Source organism: Pelophylax lessonae, assembly GCF_965119305.1.
Source record: "Pelophylax lessonae genome assembly, chromosome: 4".
Taxonomy (NCBI): domain Eukaryota; kingdom Metazoa; phylum Chordata; class Amphibia; order Anura; family Ranidae; genus Pelophylax; species Pelophylax lessonae.
In genome coordinates this window covers 306,420,074-306,440,193 of record NC_138771.1, presented here as the reverse complement: position 1 = coordinate 306,440,193, position 20,120 = coordinate 306,420,074, and the positions used below count along the sequence as shown (strand labels likewise).

Below are 20,120 nucleotides of genomic sequence, written 5' to 3'. Positions count from 1 at the left end.
ATCTGTGGATGTCAGGGTTTTTAAAGATGATTTTTATTGAATTTTGCTTAAAGTAATCAAGAATAAACAACAACATACAACATCCACAAAGCCTGCAGATGTTCATTGGTACATTATCACACAGGAAGAAGCAATAATACAAAATACTCATGGCTTGAACAGTATATATCACTTTAGGTAAGCGACACAATGGGTTTACAAAAGGATTAATTCATGAAAAGCCTTTGTCCCTTATTGTCAAGTCAGGAACAGTATGGATTGACAGGTTTACTTAAACAAATAGATTTCAATGTATAAATTATATTTCAAGTACAAATCCCATTTCCTATCTGTCTGATTCTCCCCTATGCATTGCAGTTTAGTGTGGTTTTAAATTTGGGTTGTAAAGCATACATAGGTGTGAATGTGCTCTAAAACATCCATCTGCTAATGTTCTAAAAACAAATCCTTCTAGTATAGGTTAAAGTGGTTGTAAACCCTTACATATACCCAATGAAGTGACTGGTCTCAGGTGGTACACAGAGATTAAACAAATCCTCCAACATGAGTTGTGCCTGTTTATCTGCAGTATTCCCTTCCCTAAATCTGTTCAAAGTGCAGAATTTATAAGCTTTTCTGAGAGTTAACAAAAAAGTGGCAGAAAGCTGAAAACACACACCCAGCAGAGTTCAGTGAGGAGAGCTCTGACAGCTGATTGGAGAGAAGGGACACACCCCTCTTCACACAGCACACAGGAACAGAGCGGAGGCTGTCATTCAGCTGGAGCTCCCTCTCCTGTCACCATTTTTTCCCTGGTATCAGGTAATCTTCTCAGACGTGACTCATGCAGATAGCAGAGTAATGAAGCAAAAGACAAAAAAGGACACTTAGTGCTCTTAATTGAGACAAGTACAGACTATACTGTTGAAGGATATGTTTTTTTTTTCATATTTCATGTCTGAGGTTTACAACCACTTTAACTAACTATTGACTCCACGTGATAAATCTGCATTTGTAACTACTATACATTTAATTCTCCATGATAAATTTGCATTTTACAATAATTAATTCAAATTAAGTATAACATGAAAAAAAAAAAACTTTGGAGCTATGGGGGTCAGAAACCAGGTTATTGAAGCATATAATGCTTGAGAGCTCCAATAGGGTTCATGGTTTCGTTTTAAGATAATTATACTGGTATGAGTAATAAAATAGTAGCGAAGGGTGCCATATGTGTTGAAATGTTTTATCTTGGTCAAAAAATGATTTACTTAGGTCCTCCAAGTCACATAGTGTGCTTAGCTTGCTACACCGGTCGGAGTGTTTGGTTGCTTCCAGAATTTCAGGTTTCACATTGATCAGGTGTATGGGTACAGATTTTTTTATATGTGGACGGATCTATGTCATCCGGAAGTAAGAGGAAGTAGGTAGGGTTGTCAGAAGGTTGTATACTAGTTTAGTAATGATAGGTAAGAGAGATTTCCAAATGGGGCAGGTTCAAGCAGGTCAAGAAAAGATTTGAGTTGTAGTGTCCCTTCAGATTTGGATAATTTCCAGCATGATGAGCTGGTGTCTGAGAAAATTTTGTGGAGTTCTGCTGGGGTAGAATATGAAAGAGATAAAAACTTCTTTATCCCTTAAAATCCTTAAAGAGGATCTTCAGTCTCAAAAAAAACAAAAAAAAAAAAAAAAAAACAGACAGCTACAGTACATTTATTTAATAATATAAAGTGGATACTGACTTTTAAAAAAAAAAAAGACACTTACCTGTCCAAGAATCCAGCGCTGTCCTCATTCGGGCCAGTTCTACACTAGCCTTTGGGTCCCCTGTGTCGGAATATTTACTAAGGTAAGTCAACTGTGGTTCCTTACGGCCTGATTCCCTTCTGTGCACGCGTGAGCCACACTGCTCTTTATGAATGGCCCTGCTGCTTGCAGCTGGAGCGGAATAGTGAGCAGGTACCTGTTAAAATGGCAGCTTCCTATGGTGGCACATGGAGAAGAGAAGAAGCCCACATCACTGGCGAGGGACCCTAGAAGAGGAGGATCTGGGCCACCCTGTGCAAAACCATTGCACAGAGCCGGTAAGTATAGCATGTTTGTTATTTAACCACTTGCCGACCACATAACTTACATATATGGTGGCAAGGTGGCTCTGCTATGCCAAATTACATACCTAGTAAGTGATCCAACACTTACAGTTGGAGGGTGCAAATGCGTGCCGCCATTGGCCTGCCCCAGCTGTGATTATACACAGCAGGAGCTGATCTACTGGTACCGCGGACTTCATGTGTGCTGGCACTCACCGAACACTAGGCAGAGAGCCAGAATGGTGGCCTGCCTATGTAAACAAGGCAGATCGCCATTCTGACAGGAGGGAAGGCATAGATCCTGTGGCTCTGCAAAGCAGGGACTATGATCCATGTCCTCCCCTAGTAAAAGCACCTCCCACACTGTAATAAAACACTGGCTAGGCACGCAGTTAACCCTTTGATAGCCCCTGATATTTAACATCCTTCCTAGACAGTGTCATTAGTACAGTAATAGTGCATACTTTTAGCACTGATCACTGTATTAATGTCACTGGTCCTCAAAAAGTGTCTAAAGTGTTAGTCAGTGTCCGACTCCGTCTGCCGCAATATCGCAGTCCTGCTATAAGTCGCTGATCATCGATATTACTAGTAAAAAAGTTAAAAGGAATAAATAAAAACATCCCATAGTGTGTAGACCAGCCTTTCTCAACCTTTTAAACACAGAGGAACCCTTGAAATAAATGTTTGGTCTCTGAGAACCCCTGCTAAAAATTTAAAGTCTACAACTCATGACACATTAGTGTGACAGTCAGTGGGAAGAATGCTCTTACTCTTGTCATCATTGGGAAGAATTACCCCCTTACTGATAGCTAAAAGGAACAATGGTGTCATTAGAAACTCACAGTATCTGAGAAGCAGAAATTTCCCATTGCTCAAGGAACCCCTGACAACCTCAGGAGGAATCCTAGGGTTCCACGGAACCCTGTTTGGGAAACCCTGGTGGAGACACTATAACATTTGAGCAAATCAATCAATATACGCTTATTGGGATTCTTTTTTTACCAAAAATATGTAGCAGAACACATATTGGCCTAAATTTTTGAAGAAATTACATTTTTTACATTTTTTTATTGGATGTTTTTTATAGCAGAAAGTAAAAAATATTGTTTTATTTTCAAAATTGTCTGCCTTTTTTTGTTTTTAGCACAAAAAAAAAAAAAAAATGCAGCGGTGATCAAATACCACCAAAGAAAGCTCTATTTGTGTGGAAACAAAAGGACATACATTTTATTTGGGTACAGTGTTGCATGACTGCGCAATTGTCAGTTAAAGTAATGCAGTGCTGTATCGCAATAAATGGCCTGGTCAAGAAAGGGGAGTTAAAAATGGCCTGGAGGTATAAGTGGTTAAAAAAAGAATTAAATTTATTAACTTTACAATCACTTTAAGCTATGATATGTATGGATTTTCAAAACATATATGGGTATACTTTACGTTATTATTACTTGTGATATATTTAGGAATTAGAACTGTTTCATGTAACATGTAAACATGCAGTGAAATACTTGTGTTCATGATTTTTCCATTGACTTCAGCTGCCCAAACTGTTTTGAATACCATCTCTGAGACAGAGACAGGGTCCCATGAGGTGACGAGCATGACCCATAATAAACTGTATGTATTGAGAAATACAGTTCATATTAGTGACAGTTGTTTTGTGTATCATCAACTTTATTAAGGAAAACAAATTGCAGCTGAAATGTTTAGAACTACAAAATTCTGTACTGACTTAATTGAGAGGATCAAGCTGTACAAGCATACTTTCATTTTTAGTATCCATTTCTATTAAAGATTTGCGACGATCTTGCTGCAGCCAGTAAAGCATCTCTGTTTTGTCCCACTTCATTTTTTCAGCATACAGTCTGCCCTGCAATAGATGAGGATATTAATTGTTAGCTATTAACTCTAATAACTATTTGTAAGTAGGACTGGTGGGTTTAAAGGCCTGTATGTACGCACGCTCCGGAAATCAAACGAAAAATACCGCATTCAAAGCGATTGTACGATAATCAGATTGTTAGTACATAGCTTTGAAGAACCGATAATGACAGTTCATACGATATTATCCGATCGGACAAGCACGAAAATTTTTCTCGTATGATACCAGAGCGTACGATTTTCGTTTAATCAGCACAGTTGTCATTCCAAAATAAAATACAAATACATTAAATCACTTCCGAATTTTTATTCTGTCATACGAGAGTTTGTCACTTTAGTAAACTCTTCATGTTCAATGTGTGACTAGCATGCAAAAAAAAAAAAACTGGACGATCCGTCGTCTAATTTCCAGATCGTGTGTATGGGACTTAAAGTGTAACTAAACCCAGGACCCTGCATTCACTATAACTGCTCTTCCACAGTACACAGAACATGGAAATGCAATTATTTTAGAAAATATAAACTGCTAAATACCTTTTCTTATCAGCAGTATATAGCAGTCTTGTGATTTCTGTCCGTGTCAGGTACAGCTTGTAGGAGGAGTTTTCATTCTCCTCTGACCCTTTGTCTGGACAGTGCTGATTGGCCCGGTGCTGATCACATGCACCCTCCCAAGAAAGAAAAAACTCACTAGCAATACGCACCAAACTGAGCATGTGCAGCCTGACCCCTAATGCTCTGTTCTATCATAAGATGGGTTGGAGTGAGTTAAACAAGAGGAGGATTAGAGAAGACATGCTATGAGGAAGGCTGAGGCCGAAACACGTAAGCATCTATGGACATTGTATTTGCTGTTGTGCATCAATAAAGGATCTTTTAAGAAGAAGCATCGAGTTGCTGGCTTTTTGTTGGATTTATCTAGAGTGGACTGGTTGGCCTGAGCACCAGCACTCTGTCTTTAAATCATTTATATGGCGGTAGAGCTTGGGTGAGTCTTGTATATATATATTCATCAGAGAAGACAGGATCAAACAGCCTTTATACACAATGCAGAGGATTAACCCCTTATGTTCCATAGCAGGTATAACAAGCATGCTTTACTGCTTATAGAGACCGATTTTATTGTTGTGGTTTTTTTAGTAACACTTTAAGGATGTTCTTATAGGGACATGAAGATTGCACTTCTATGTGGAGCTTGAGGGCAGTAAGCAGTTGTCTGTGGACCTCTGTTCACCAGCACAAGGCCTCACTTCAAAATGCAAACTGATGTATAGACCTGTGTTGCCAGCCACCAAACTGATGTACAGACCTGCGTAGGACATCCACGTGTCCTACAGCAAACCTTTTTTCATCATAGCGGTTAACAAATATCTACAGACAGATGCCTGTGGCTGTTAAAATTGTTAGGAGTGGGGGAATCCCATCTCCATATCCATGTAAGGGCACACAAAAACATTTTTAATTGTTTTCATTTTTCTTATGCTGGAGGCATGGCTGGTTTGCCCATACTGTACATACATACATACATGAAGATCCTGCTGCAACACATTGTTTTTTTTTTTTTTACTAAAGGCAAATCCACTGTGCACTACAAGTGCACTTAGAAGTGCTGTCCTGTAAATCTAAGGGGAAGATCTGAAATGAGGGGAAGCTCTGCTGATTTCTATCATCCAATCATGTGCAAGCAAAAATGCTGTTTTTATTTTACTTTTTGCTTGCATGTCCCCTTCGGATCTACAGCGACTGCACTTTCAAGTGCACTTGTAGTACACTTGTAGCACACTTGTAGTGCAGACTGGATTTGCCTTTAGTAAATAAACCCCATTATGTGTTTGTAGGAATATGCAATACAGTGACGGCTGGTGCTCCATCATTTAGGGGAGGGGGGGGCCTTAGGCAGCAGACGGACCCGCCCCCCCCAATCACTCCAGCCCGCACCACCCTATCCCCCATCCTTGCCAGTTTATTTACCTTGCTCTGCGGGACTGACAGGCAGCAGCGGCGGCGGCTTCCCCCTCAGTCTCCATGTTCCCTCTCGGCGGTCGTCTCCTCCCTCCTTCTTGGCCAATAAGATGCCTTCTCCTTTCAGCCAATCGGGAAAAAGGTCTCAGGACCAGCTTCCTGATTGGCCGGGAGGAGAAGAATCAGTGTGGCAATAGCAAATATTCATTCGCTATTGTCACACAACTGGGTGGGCTCAGGGCGCAGTGCTCTGCGCCCTTGAGCCCACCCTTTTTTTAAGTCTATTAGAGCCTCTGGCTCTAATCACGTGTTTAAAAAAAAAATAGAAATATCCCCCATTGGAATCCATGCATCCGGCGCCCTGCATGTAGATTAGGGGGCCAGACGCATGGATGGGGAAGCGGCGCCCCTGCACCCCCAATGGACGGTCCGCCAATGATGCAATATATATGCACATGCTGAACAAAAATTGTAAAAAAAATCATCTGCAGACTTTAATATTCACGATGTTAGAATGCCATAGCTCATATTACTGGAAGTTTTTTTTTGTCAGGAATGAGAGCCTTGGATGGCATTGACATGTGTTTGCTGTAATCCAAGGGAGAGAGGAAAAAGAGAGCATCAACTATCTCAGGGTGAACAGTAATGGCTGGGACGGGGTTCCTAACCAGCCCCCTCAAATATTTCCCTGAGAGCAACAAACTTTAATGTATCTACCTAACCCATAGACAGGAGATGGTTGCCCAATCCAGCTGATTAGCAGCAAAAAAAAAAACAGTAGTATAATTTACACAAAATGAAAAAGCAGTAATTGTTTAAAAGATTTACAAAACTGATTAACCTCCCTGGCGGTATGATTCTGTCAGGAATTCTGTTCCAAAAGCGGTACAATTCTTTTCATGGAAATTTGGCGTTATGTATTATAGGCCTACAATTCTTAGTAATTACTGACTTAAGCCTGACCAAAACAAGTCTCTAGTAGACATCCCAGATGTGATAAATTTGAAACACAAACAAGTGAATTATAATCGAATCAATAATATTATTTTATTATTTAATATATAATATATATAATAAAATTATATTATTGATTAGATTATAATTCATGCGTTATATATTATATATATATGTGTGTATATATATATATATATATATATATATATGTGTGTATATAGATATATATATATATATATATATATATGTGTGTGTGTGTATATATATATATATATAGAAATATTTATATATATATATAACGTATGAATTATAATCGAATCAATAATATAATTTTATATATATATATATATATATATATATATATATATGTGTGTGTGTATATAGGTATATATATATATATATATATATATATATATACATATATATATACATATATACATATGCATATATATATGCATATATATATATATATATATATATATATATATATATATATATGCATATATATATATATATATATATATATATATATATATGCATATATATATATATATATATATATATATATATATATATATGCATATATATATATATATGCATATATATATAATATAAAATGTGTTATGTGTTTTGTGCAACGTTTTTTTTTTTTTTTTTTTTACTTTCCCTCCCTAGTTCCGCTCCCATGCAGCATTGCTGCTGCAGGGAACGGAACTAGGAAGTCCTCCTACCGACAGACAAGCGGCGGAGATCTCACTGGCGGTCACAGCAATGAGAGCTCATCGCTGGATCGCCAGGATAAGGTAAGAGACGCTCCGCTGCGCTGTCTGCACGCTCTGCCCATTGACCCCGAGCGTGACTCGGGGATACCGCTAATAGCAGAAAATTCCTACCCCGAGTCACGCTCGGGGATACCGCTAAGGCGGTTAAGAGTGCATTTAAATGAACATAATTGTTTAGGTCTGGTATGGATTTGGAGGGAAACCCCACGCCAAAAAAAAAAAAAAATGGGGTCCCCCCCAAAATCAATACCAGACCCTTATCTGAGTATAAAGCCTGGCAGTTCAGGAAAGGGAGGGGATGAGCAAGCTTTGTCCCCCTGTGACATCGGAGGCACAGCATGCAGGGGGGCAGTGCCACCAGGTGATTTTGCCAGGTGGCCCTGCCCCATTGCTACTTAAGAAATGTCACACGGTGGGGCAGGCAGACTGCAGGAGCTTTCATGGCAAGTGGAGATTTTTTCTTTTTTTTTCCGGGTCCGCCGGTGGCGACAGTCGTGATTGGTGGTGAATCTAAATCGGGGGAATTGTCAAAAACTCTTGGGCCTCTTTCACACAGGCGTTCCGCATTTCCGTATATCATTCCATTTTTTTGCGGATGATATACGGACTGAATGCATGTCAATGCGATTGCGGAAGTCAGCGGATGACCATCCGCTGACATGCGATTTGCGTCCTGTCAGCTCTGTTCCGTTTTTTGGAACGGAACAGAACCCTATTTTTTCTTCCATTTAAAAAACGCAAAGGACGCTAAATCGGATGTCAGCGGTGTCATCCGCTGACATCCGCTGACATCAGCAATCGCATTGACATACATTATGTCCGTATATCATCCGCAAACGGATGGGATGATATGTGGAAATACGAACCGGATGACACAAGTGTCATCCGTGTCCGTAAAAAACAGAAAAAAATGCCGGAGCGGATCACAATACGGTCCGCTCCGTGTGAAAGAGGCCTAGTAATGTCTTTATTCACTTTTACACTTTTTTGGTGAATGGTTAGGTGTTGTGGAGAAGAGGCCCCCCGTCCCCATCAACATAGGGGCAAGGTGCTTTGGGGTGGCCCCCTGCCCCAAAGGGGAGGGCATGTGGTCTGGTATGGTTCAGGAGGGGGGGGGGCGCTCGCTCGTCACCTCCGTTTCCTGACCTGACGAGCTGCAAGGGTCTGGCATGGGTTTTGGAGGGGATCCCAAGCCATTTTTTACAAAAATGTTGACTTCGGCTCCCCTCCAAAATTTATCCCAGACCCAAAGGGCATGGGATGGATTTCGGGGGGGGGGGGCCCCCATGCTGTCTTGTTCCCAAATTTTTTAGCCAGCAAATCTTTTTTTTTTCATTCAGCTGTCAGTGGGGAACCCCGCTGACAGCTGATGACTCCATCGGTTAAGGATGCGGCAGCCGGCTTCCCGGCCCACTCCTTAGCAACCGGCTATATATACAGTGTTTTTAAAGGGACGTAAAAAATACACAAAATGTATAAAAAATGCATGCAAAAACGCATCAAGCACGCAGATTTAAAAACACAAAACGCACTTCAAAATGTGCCTGAAAAACTATTTAGCCGCAACTTCATAGATGTGAACTTAGATGAATATGTTTCAGGGCTGGTTCAGCCCACAAAAACGTCCTCCAGATCATTTCCGATACGTTTCTGCATGCACGGTTTTAATGCGTTCCAGTGCATTTTTGATGCATTTCCAGATGCATTCCAGAAGCTTTTTTTCTTCTTATTTCCTGTTTAATGGGGTCCGGCGCATTTTTGATGCGTTCCAGTGCACATTCCAGTACAGTCCAGTGCAGAAAAAATGCAGCATGTTCTACTTTTTTTTTCTGGAACTGGAACACCTTGAAACTGACTGCACTGGTATAAACTATGCCATTGTAAACCATATAACCTACATTCCATGTGTTTTTGATGCAGAAAAAATGCTCTGGACTGCATGTGGTGAGAACGGGATCTTAAAGAGTTAATGTAATTTAGCAAGTATAGGTCTACAATAGGGACAGTTAAAAAAATAGGTGATGGAATATCCACTTACCTTGTAGCTGACTATATCATTAAATGTCCTCTTTATAAATTGTAATATTTTAGCTATGGCACGCTCAGTGTCTGACATTTGCTTGTACAGCTTCTTTCTTTGCTTAGACTCTTCCATCCGTGCAACTGATGTACCATTGTAACCTAAATTATATTAAAAAAAAAAGGGTGTGTTTATTCGTTGGTTATTTGAAGGCCACATTTATTTCAAGTTCTCTGCAAAACTAGTAGAGCTGGATTAAACTCTGGGGAGGCCCCAATGCAATTGAAACCTTAGGGTCCTCCTCGCAGGTTTCTGGAGGTTTCTTATGCACACTCTTGTCCAGTGGAATAACATTGAACTAAGTAGTGTGCACATAGGGTGCTATATGGAGATGACCATCACTACCGTACATTATTCATACAAAGGTTGCAACAAAATTTCTTACAAACTGATAGCTTAAAGAAGATGAGCTTTTAGGCAACAAACTATAATGTGAACCAGATGTTTATGGTTTATGTACTTTAAGTTGTTATTGAGTATAGGACATAAATATGGTGTTTTCTCTATAGAGTCTTTAACCTGATGTCTATGGTTTATGTACAGTTTTGGATGGCTGCGAAAATCGTGTGCGAATGTTACATTTTTGGTTTTGGGTTTAATAACACTTTAAAGCAAACCTGTGCTTTCAACATTTACTATTTAAGGCAAAGCAACAAGTATGCTTAAAATTTTATACCCTTCCTAAATTTACCCTTTCTTCACTCCCGCACCCCTCTGTTCAATGATGGCAGCCAAAGGAAATACCCAATGTGAAATATAGCAGTGTGACTCACTCCAGTTGAAAATAGGCAAGCAAAGGAAGTTGCACTTTTCACAAAAATTTGCCTCATTCTTTACAGAACTTATTGAATTCGGTGAAAATTGACTTTGCAAGCATACCCAAGGAAAATAAAACATAGGATTTTTGCTTGCACATAATAAATGTCATTAGAACTTCACCCTGTTCTTTAAGCTCTGGGGAAAATCACTTGAAAAGTGCAACTTCATTTTCAGAGTGAACAGTCTATTTGCCTTTAATAAATCAACCCCAAAGAGTCTATAGTCAAGTTTGGACATGTGCAATTTTTTTCGGTCCGCATACAAATACAGACAAAATTTTGGTTATTCAGAGACTCAGATGTTTTCAAATTTTCAAATTAAGTAGTAAGGAACTTCGTTAAAATGCATTTAGTTTAGTTTTGTATATTCATTTTCTAACATATTCCAAATTTTCGGAGCGATTCGAAATTCTGTGTATAGAATAGTTGTTAAGGAGCGGGCCAGGAATCCGGCCGCTGCGTCCTCAACAACCGATGACTCGTTAGCTGTCAGTGGGCTTCCCCGCTGACAACTGGATGTAAACAGAATTGCCGGCAAATTAAAATTCAGGAAAAAAAAAAACAGCTCCCCCCCCCCCCAATCCTTACCAGGACTTACGGGTCCGGTATAAATTTAAGGGAAACCCCATGACAAAATGTTTTTACAAATGGCGCAGGGTTCCCCCAAATCCATACCAGACCCTTATCCAAGCATGCAGCCTGGTAGACTAGGAAAGTGGGGAGATTTCGAATTTGTTAGAAAATTAATAATCAAAATTAAATTAAATCCGAAACAAATCAACAAAACAAAATTAGTAAGAAAACAAATCTTTCCAAAACAAATTTTTTTTTTCCGTTCTGCATAAGTCATGTTTATCTATAACCCCAGTGACTTGTAGCTTACATGAGACTTTCCCTTGCTCCCAGCTGCTGAAAAGAACAGTGGGGGAGTGACAGGAAATATTTGTGTTTTTGGAGACATTAGTTAAAGTGAACCTGTTCCAGTTACAGCTGTGCTACTTATGAGAATCAATTTGCTTGTGAGTCCTTCATCTTAGCATTCATTGTTTGCATCTTACTGTCCCGAAAATGAAATTTCTTTTGCTGCATCATCTTGTATTTAAAAGTTCATTCTACTCAAACATAAAAACCTAAATTTACCCATTGGACACAAGCAAGCTATTGAATGGCTGCAGGTTTGGCAGTTGTTTGTGTTGCTGATTGCAGTGCTAGCTAAATCTTTACAGTTGCTAGAATTCACTGAATTCTGAATCTGAGCCCTTGAAAGTATAGGCCACCAAGGTTTATGGTTCCAGTTCCTTCCTCTCATTGGGACAACTGTAGCCTTGTCCCAGCACAAACTGAGGAATGACTAGTAGTATGGACTGAAATATGTGAAAAGAGGCTGCTGTCTTGCCTAGCACAAAGTGCCGACTAAACAGTGGCGGCTCGTGCTCCATGGGCTGGGGGGGGGGGGCGGCAGACGGACTGCACCATACACTCCCCCCCGTCCCCCACCAGGCAGCACACCAGTACCACACCAGGACCGCGCACCCTCCCCAGGACCCAGGACCCTGGACCCCCCCCAGGGCTCACTCACCCTCATTAGCGGCAGCTTCAGCTTCGGCTTCTTCCCCCTCAGTAGAAACGTCTCCTACCCCATGCCCAATGGCATGGCTTCTACTTTCGGCCAATCAGGATTGGTCAGGAGGCGGATCCGTGTGACAATAGTGAATATTCATTCTCTATTGTCACACAAGTGGGTGGGCTCGGGGCGCAGTGCTATGCGCCCCGAGCCCACCTTTTTTTTTAGCCTGTGAGAGCCTCTGGCTCTAGTCACAGGTTTAAAAAAAAAGCCCCATTGAATTCCATGTGTCCGGCGCCCCGCTTGTAGATTAGGGGGCCGGACGCATGGATAGGGAGGGCGGCGCCCCTGCGCCCCCAATACACCAGCCGCCACTGTGACTAAATATTTAAGCTTACAAGTAAGCTGAGCAGATTTACTGACTTTACACATCGGCAATGCTTTCTGGATAGCCTTGAGTCCCGGTTCACACATATGTGATGCGGGAACCCTGCGAATCTACTGCGGGTTCCCGCATCGCATTCAACTCGCAGGCAGTTCACACTGCCATATGTGAATCGCTGGGAGTGTCAATACAAAGTTAACGACACCCCCAGATCAGTTCGGATATCGCAGTGCGAACTGTCAGTTCAGATATGAATCGGATCACATAGGTGTGAACACCCATGCGATCCGATTCTGGTGCGGACCCAAAAAAAAAAAGGTCCTGTGCGAGTTGTGTCCGAATCCAATGCAAATTCAGCCATACAATCTGTATGGCTGAATTCCTATCGCACAGACATCGCATGTGATTTGCAGAGCAGTGCGCTCCAAATCACATGCAATGTCTGTCATCGCAATATGAACCGGGACTCATAGTTCACTTCTTTTACTCTGTACTTTTTCTTTTGTGTGCTGCATTATCCTTGAAGTCAATACTGAGCTGTTTCAGTACACTTGTTATGGCTCATTTCCGCACTTCCACAATATATACAATACAAGATTATATTCCCTATACAAGATTTATTCCCATCAGTACCAGGCAACTAATACAGCATACAGCAAGAACATCTGGGGTAATTACAGTTTGTTGCGTGTTTTATTTCACATTATGAGAAACTTACCTTTGTGGAAGAATCTATTAGGATCAGAGGCCTCTCTCTCAAACATCTCCAGCTCAGCTAACATTTTCTCTCTTTTCTGGATGAGTAATACTGCTTTTTCCCAAATCCGTATTGCCTGCAAAATGAAACAGGACACCGAATTTACTTTTTTATATGTTATCCTTCAATATAATGCATCTGGTGTAACAGAGATTTCTCTGGATAAATGACTAAAGAAAGAGCAAGAGGGTGGCAATTGAGGAGCACTAAGTAGGCTCCATGGCCATGATTGATCAGCCTACAACTGCACGTAAAGCTTTCTTGGGTGGTCTTTTAAAATATATCATATATAATATTATTGCTTGAGAGGTCACTTTAGCATGTCTTAAATGCTATCACAGCCTGATCAATCAGGGCCTCTGTCATCTCAAACTCATGCAACTACATTATTGCTCCCCTGTTCTACAAAAAAAGGCATTTTAGTATCCTAAAAAGGAACTTGGACTTGCAGCAGGTTACTAATTAAATAATGCAACATGTTCTGAGTAGCCATACTAATATTACAATGTAATATTTTAAGGATAACTTAGTTTTAAAATATATTAGCAATGCTAAGATATCCAGAGACACAAAGTTACTTTTCAAATTTACCCTCTGTTTTTTCTTTCCCTGTGCTTTTTTTTTTTTTTGCAAATATAACTTTATTAAAACACAGAAGGAATTACAGTAGAACAGAACGATTGTCACAAATAAAAAAAGTGAACAGTGAAAAGCTACACAATTTCAGGGGCTCATATGCAAAACAAAGGAAAGAAAACTGGCCTCACAGTCTAACATCAGATATAGGCACAAGGTGATCCACCCTGAGGCCAACCATGTAAAGCCCGTCTCTGAGGTATATTAAAGAAAAGTGCTGAGCTTCACGCCCTGCTCACTGTGACCCTCCTTTTCCAGAAGTGAGAAGAGGATAGGCAAGGAAGAAGGGGGGGTGGAGAAAAAAAAGGGGGGGCGGCGACGGAGTCCAAAGTCACGCTAACACCACTACATACGGAGTGTTCAGGAATTCAACAAGTTGATTCCCTCTCTGGAAAGAATAAAAAGAGATTCCAGAGTTCCCAGGTCTTTTGGTAGTGCTCCCTCTTGTGTTGTGCAGTCAGTACTTCCATTTTATTTATAGCTTCAACTCTTTGTAGCCAAGTTGCCACTGTAGGAGGGTGTTGGTCCCTGTGCTTTTTTAAAGCGGTCAATAAAGGCCCGGCTGATATACACACTGCTTTGTTTACATTCACGTTTTGCCCGCCTACAATGGGCGTTTACAAAGACATCCTGCAGATTTAAGGCTCCATTACATTCTAAGTCTGGTGAGTGCATCCCTAAAAGGGGTTTCTTTGAAGGCACTTTGGGACTCGTGTGGAGCACTACAAGCACTTTATCCAGCACATATATATATTTCAAGTGGATATTTATTTTGGACTGCACCTTATTTAGCACTTTTTGCACAATAATTTTTGCACAATTTATGTAATGTGTATGCACTATTTTTAGCGCACGTTAATAATTCTATTGGATGAATTTGGACTTTTATTGATTTGAGCACAGTATATTTATTATATTTTAATGCTAATAATTTTATATTTGGTACACTGTCATCTGCATTTATTTATATTGTGATTGATCTTAGAGGTTGTCACTAGTGCACTTTATATTTTATTATTCATATTTGATCACTTTACATGCCTGGTAGCGCTGTTTTATACATCTTATATATATTTCTATTTTCTGAGTCACAACAGAAGGTGACCTGAACATAGCCTGGCATACCAAGTGTTCAAAAATGGTTGTATAAAGAAAGGGATAGAGAAAATAGTGAGGAGAATGGAAAGAGAGGGAAAAGGAAACATAGGGTCTAAGGGCCAGCTGGTGTCTTTTCGATATTTAAAAGAAAAAAAAAAAAAGTTCACAATACCCAATCCTTTTAAAATTTCTGTACTTGTACATTTATATAAATGTTTTTTCTACGTTGTTTCATTTTGCTCTACAGTGCTGTGATTTTGCTTCATATGTCACAGAATTGCTTTGTTTCAAACTGGAACATAGTTTGGATACATTTTCTGACCCAAACTATTGACTGCATGCTGGTATAACAAAAAGTATGCAAGATCCTGCTGAAGTGAATTAGCTACTATACTATGAACTCTGAATAGACAAAAAAACAAACTGCATGTACCATGTGTGATCAGTCAACATGATTTGACCTCCTAATAGCTGAATACGTATTTATCAAACAGGGATGTAAATTGCATTCAATGCATTCAATATTTACATTTTGTTTGTGTGTCAGATACAGTAGATGGCCAAAAAACAATCTGCGCAGTCAGGAAACCAACAAGCCTTGGACTGCAAGCTAATACTAAAAGATTAATTTCACCTCCCCAATAATATGAATAATACAAAACAGTGTAGTTTTACCCAACAAAATGATGTAAAAAAAATCACAAATTAAATACATTTTTTAGCACAAGAATACATAAATCTCATAATACTAGGTATAAAATTGTGCAACATAAAAATCCACAATGAGTCCCCAATAACCAAATGGTGCAATAATCTTCAAATCACAAATACGTTTTAAAAATAAATAAAACAAGACCGAAGTGCATATGAGTTTAAAGTGATCAAATCTTAAACAAGGTGAATTATCCGTGATATATTGAAGAAGTCCTGATTGGCAGACATAACAAATAGAGAGGCGGAGCTGGGCTCCCATGGCATCATGCTTGCTGTGCCAGAGCTATTACACATTGTGGTGAACAATTTGTTTATGGGAGCAGACTTATATCAGCAGAGTATGCTTTATGATGAGAGGTGTTTTTTGCTTTCTTTGTCAGTGTTTTTATACATATATTTGCTTTAAATAAAACCCATTAGTGAGCACTTATTAGTTCCTTTTGATTTTTATGTTCTTTTCTTGGTGGTAGTAGTTGGGGATCATCTTTGGCAGAGGAAGAGTGACGATTTGCCATCACTGATCAACCCCCCAACTTTGAAAAGAAAGGAAGAGGAGGCGCAAACACCTAGTGCATTACCCGTGGTCAATGTAGCAAATATTTAATAAAAAATGCCAAATGCATACTCACAGACATAAAGATAAAAACATGTTACAAGAATCCACCATGTGTGAACTGGAACAAGCCAGAGCTCTGAGGAAGGGGGCCTGACCCCCGAAACGCGTTAGCGGTCCTGACTGAAGGACTTGTTCCAGTTCACACATGGTGGATTCTTGTAACATGTTTTTATCTTTATGTCTGTGAGTATGCATTTGGCATTTTTTATTAAATATTTGCTACATTGACCACGGGTAATGCACTAGGTGTTTGTGCCTCCTCTTCCTTTCTTTTCTATGTACCCGCTTTGGAGTTCCCTGCCTGAGGAGAGCAGCACGCCAGTCTTCCCATTCGGAGTGAGCGCTAGCTGAATTTTTTGTAACCCCCCAACTTTGTTGAGGGAATGCACTGTTTTGATTTCCAATAAGTATTGAGGTCAATACCTATAGGTGAACAGACTTTTTTTTCACTGGTTGGAGTGCTTTTTTCATCTCACAGTGGGAATTTTGGAAAGAAGATCACAGATGATTCACCTTGTTTAAGATTTGATTGCTTTGGACTAATTTACACTTCAGATTTGTTTTCCTTTTTTCTGGCATTTATTTGTCAATTGAGGAATTATTGCACCATGTGGCTATTGGGGACTCATTGTGGGTTGCATGTTTCGCATTTTTATATCTAGCACTATGAGATTGATATACTGTATTCTTATGCTATATTCATTTAAGATTTATTTAGTTTGTTATTTTTTATACATAATTTTGTTGGGTAACACTACAATGTTTTTTATTATTCATATTAACATGGTGTGTTGTGTCATGACGGAAAATGTATCTCAGTGGTCCCCTAAACCCTCCTGTATTGGATTTGATTGTAATTGTACTGTCCTTTAATTTTCCAAAGTGATGTGTGAAACCTGTAAGAGTTCTATAAATCCTGTATGATAATAATAATTTTATTCAGTAGCAATACACTCCTAAAAAACACTGTTGAAAATATGTTTCTAGAAAACTTAAACTACAAGTGTAATGATATGTTAAGAAATACAAATCTTTTACCTCTGGCAGCCGGTCTCTGTACTCATTGGAACTATATTTAATAGCCATATCCAGCCGCTGGCCTTCTGGTATATGAAGTGCATTCCATATAGCATTTATCCTTTTCTGAAGATCTAGATGACTGGCAGGTATATCTACCTTAATGCATAAATACAAAAGAACTGCATAATAGTAAAAAATAAATTAATAAAAAAAAATCCTCTAGGAATAGATTACTATATGAAGCAATATTTCCATAGCAAATTTGGGATTAGCAAATTTTTTTAAGGGGAAATTGTACACAGCTTGTACTTAACCAAGGAGCCTGGCTTGCATTTGAGGCTTATAAATACAGGAACAAAAGGTATAACTAAATGCTTTTTTTTCTATGATCTAAAAAATATTACATCTGTAATCTTACTGGTTGCTGCGTGAAATGCTTCTTTGTGTTAGTGATGAGAAGAATGAGTCGTAAAATGTTTTAATCAAATTCCTGGTCTTAATCTTAAATAGGGCTCCTACAAAAATAAGATGACCCAACCTGTATTGGGTGGTAATAAAATGTCAGTTGAAGCCACTAGATGCCTCCATCTGCCTACTGCCAATGAAAAGAGCAATTGTAGGAAATGTTGTCCTCATCGTTACTATTCCTGGCTAATAGGCTGGCATCAGTAGGTCCTCCCCTCAGCTTTCTGCTCTCTAAATTATAATGCAGCCTCATTCATTCTACTCAGCAATGGATTCTGTACTTCACCTATATTCTTAATGCCATCCTTAATAATTTCAATCCAAAGAGTGATGTCCCTGCCAACAGGGAACAAAACTCTCGGAGCCGCACTTACAATGTCTTGAAAAAGTATTCATACTCCTTGAAATATTCCATGTTTTGTCATGTTACAAAGAAAAACGTAAATGTATTTTATTGGGATTTTATGTGATAGACCAATACAAAGGGGCACATAACTGTGAGTTGGAAGGATAATAGTAAATGGTTTTCAAAATTTTTTACAAAAAAAGGAAAAAAAGTGTGGTGTGCATTTGTTTTTAGCCCTCTTTAAGCCCCGTACACACGATCAGATTATTGAACGATCTGTCGTCCGTTTTTTGTGGTATGCTAGTCGGATGTGGAAAGTGAAGAGGTTATTTTCATACAAATTTTCCTGTACAACAGAATTCTACTTCAGAAGTGATGTCATGTGCTGGATTGTTTTGTATGTGTCCTTTCTTCTCTGAGCATGCCTAGTCTTGCTCTTAAGATTTTTTTCCGTCGAAAACTGTACTAATGAGACGAAAATCGGACGTTGTGTTGACGGACGATAAAAATTTTATAGCCTGCACATCAGAATTTTTTCGGCCGAAAAGTCGGGGTCAGCTGTCGAAAGCACCATACTAACAATCCGAAAATCGGCAGATCGGTCGTCGGACGAAATTTCCCTTCTGGTTTTCTTATCGTGTGTACGGGCCTTTTCTCTGATACCCTTAACTAAAATTTAGTGGAACCAATTGCCTTCAAAAGTCACCTAATTAGTATATAGAGTCCACCTGTGTGTAATTTAAGCTCAGGGGGTATGAATACTTTTTTAAAGGGCAAAGGGCATTGTACCATCAGCCTTAGTCAAACTCAGAATGCTGAAACCATACTGCCACAAAAAGTGGGCAATCATAGGTGGGCCCCTTTTTTATTCACTTTGCTGTTTCTGTATAACTAATCTCTCATTATCATTCTTGCTTAAAGCTCAAAGAACACCCAGATAGATGATGAGGAACCTTCTTTAATAGATATTTAGTTCAGTAAGATAGGCACTGTATATGACTATGTTATGGAAGGCACAGCAGTCAAATATGGCATCCACAATAAAATTGCTTTGTCAGTTTTTCAAACATATTTATGTCTGGTGCTAAAAATGTACAGTGTAATCACACATAATTTGTTTTAGAGAGGTTTATGGAGAATGTACTGCAGATTGGTTAAAGAACTGCAAAATACCTGAGATGAAGTATTCCGTGATTCTTTTAGTTCCAAGTCAGCATCTGAAAATAAGCCAGGTGAAAAATATGGATCATCAACTGGTCATACTGTAATTGTACAAAGAACATACTTACATATAAGATATAAGATATATGTATTATTATTCAAGTTCCTGAATCCCAGCAATGGAAACAGATTTTCCGACAGCTCTGCTACAATCAGCACATTAATATCTGACAAAATTTGTCATTATAAAATTCTGTGTCAGTTACATTTTATTTAATAAAGTGAATCACTGAGATTTTCCAAACCTTCTTCTAGGTAAATTTTTTTATAGAATATTGATAGTCGGTCTTACTTGACTCTTCACCGAGCATTCCAATTCCAAGGCACAATGAAGCTGATTGCTTTCAGCTTCTCCATGCGCATTAAGCAGCAGACTCCAATAAACCAATGTTTTGTCTTACTTTTTTTGTATGCAGGGCGCATGCCTTTCAAGGCCTATTCCTGAACAAAGGGGAGAAGGCTTAGGAAACTTTTATGCCCTGCCAGATTACACAGTGCACTAGGCATAGTTTAACTAGCATAGAGCTATATACTGACAAAATGGCTCAAATAACTTTTTTTTGTCTCTTTTGAGTAGCAGTGTGGAGGATAATCTCTATACCAATAGTATAGAGAATGCTATGATTTAATAGCTATGCTAAGGATGCCATTCCAACAACCCCATTGAGGTATCCACTATGTATATTGGCTATAGACACAGAGAATTTTTTCTGGCCCCATTAGGAAAAGAGATCTACCGTCATTGACGTCCT

General features: G+C 39.2%; 1 protein-coding gene across 1 annotated transcript in view; it reads right to left on the bottom strand.

The window, feature by feature from the left end:
• Window positions 1–3,669: 3,669 nt before the first annotated feature.
• The window catches only part of CCDC87 (coiled-coil domain containing 87), a 110,454-nt gene continuing 94,003 nt past the window's right edge, over window positions 3,670–20,120 (bottom strand). Inside the window, exons 17-21 of the mRNA XM_082256952.1 lie at window positions 19,321–19,364; window positions 17,355–17,492; window positions 13,214–13,328; window positions 9,687–9,829; window positions 3,670–3,939 (exon numbers count right to left, since the gene is read on the bottom strand). Coding sequence (XP_082113078.1) covers window positions 3,802–3,939; window positions 9,687–9,829; window positions 13,214–13,328; window positions 17,355–17,492; window positions 19,321–19,364 — 578 coding nt within the window. The 3' untranslated portion in view covers window positions 3,670–3,801. The remainder of the gene's footprint in view (window positions 3,940–9,686; window positions 9,830–13,213; window positions 13,329–17,354; window positions 17,493–19,320; window positions 19,365–20,120) is intronic.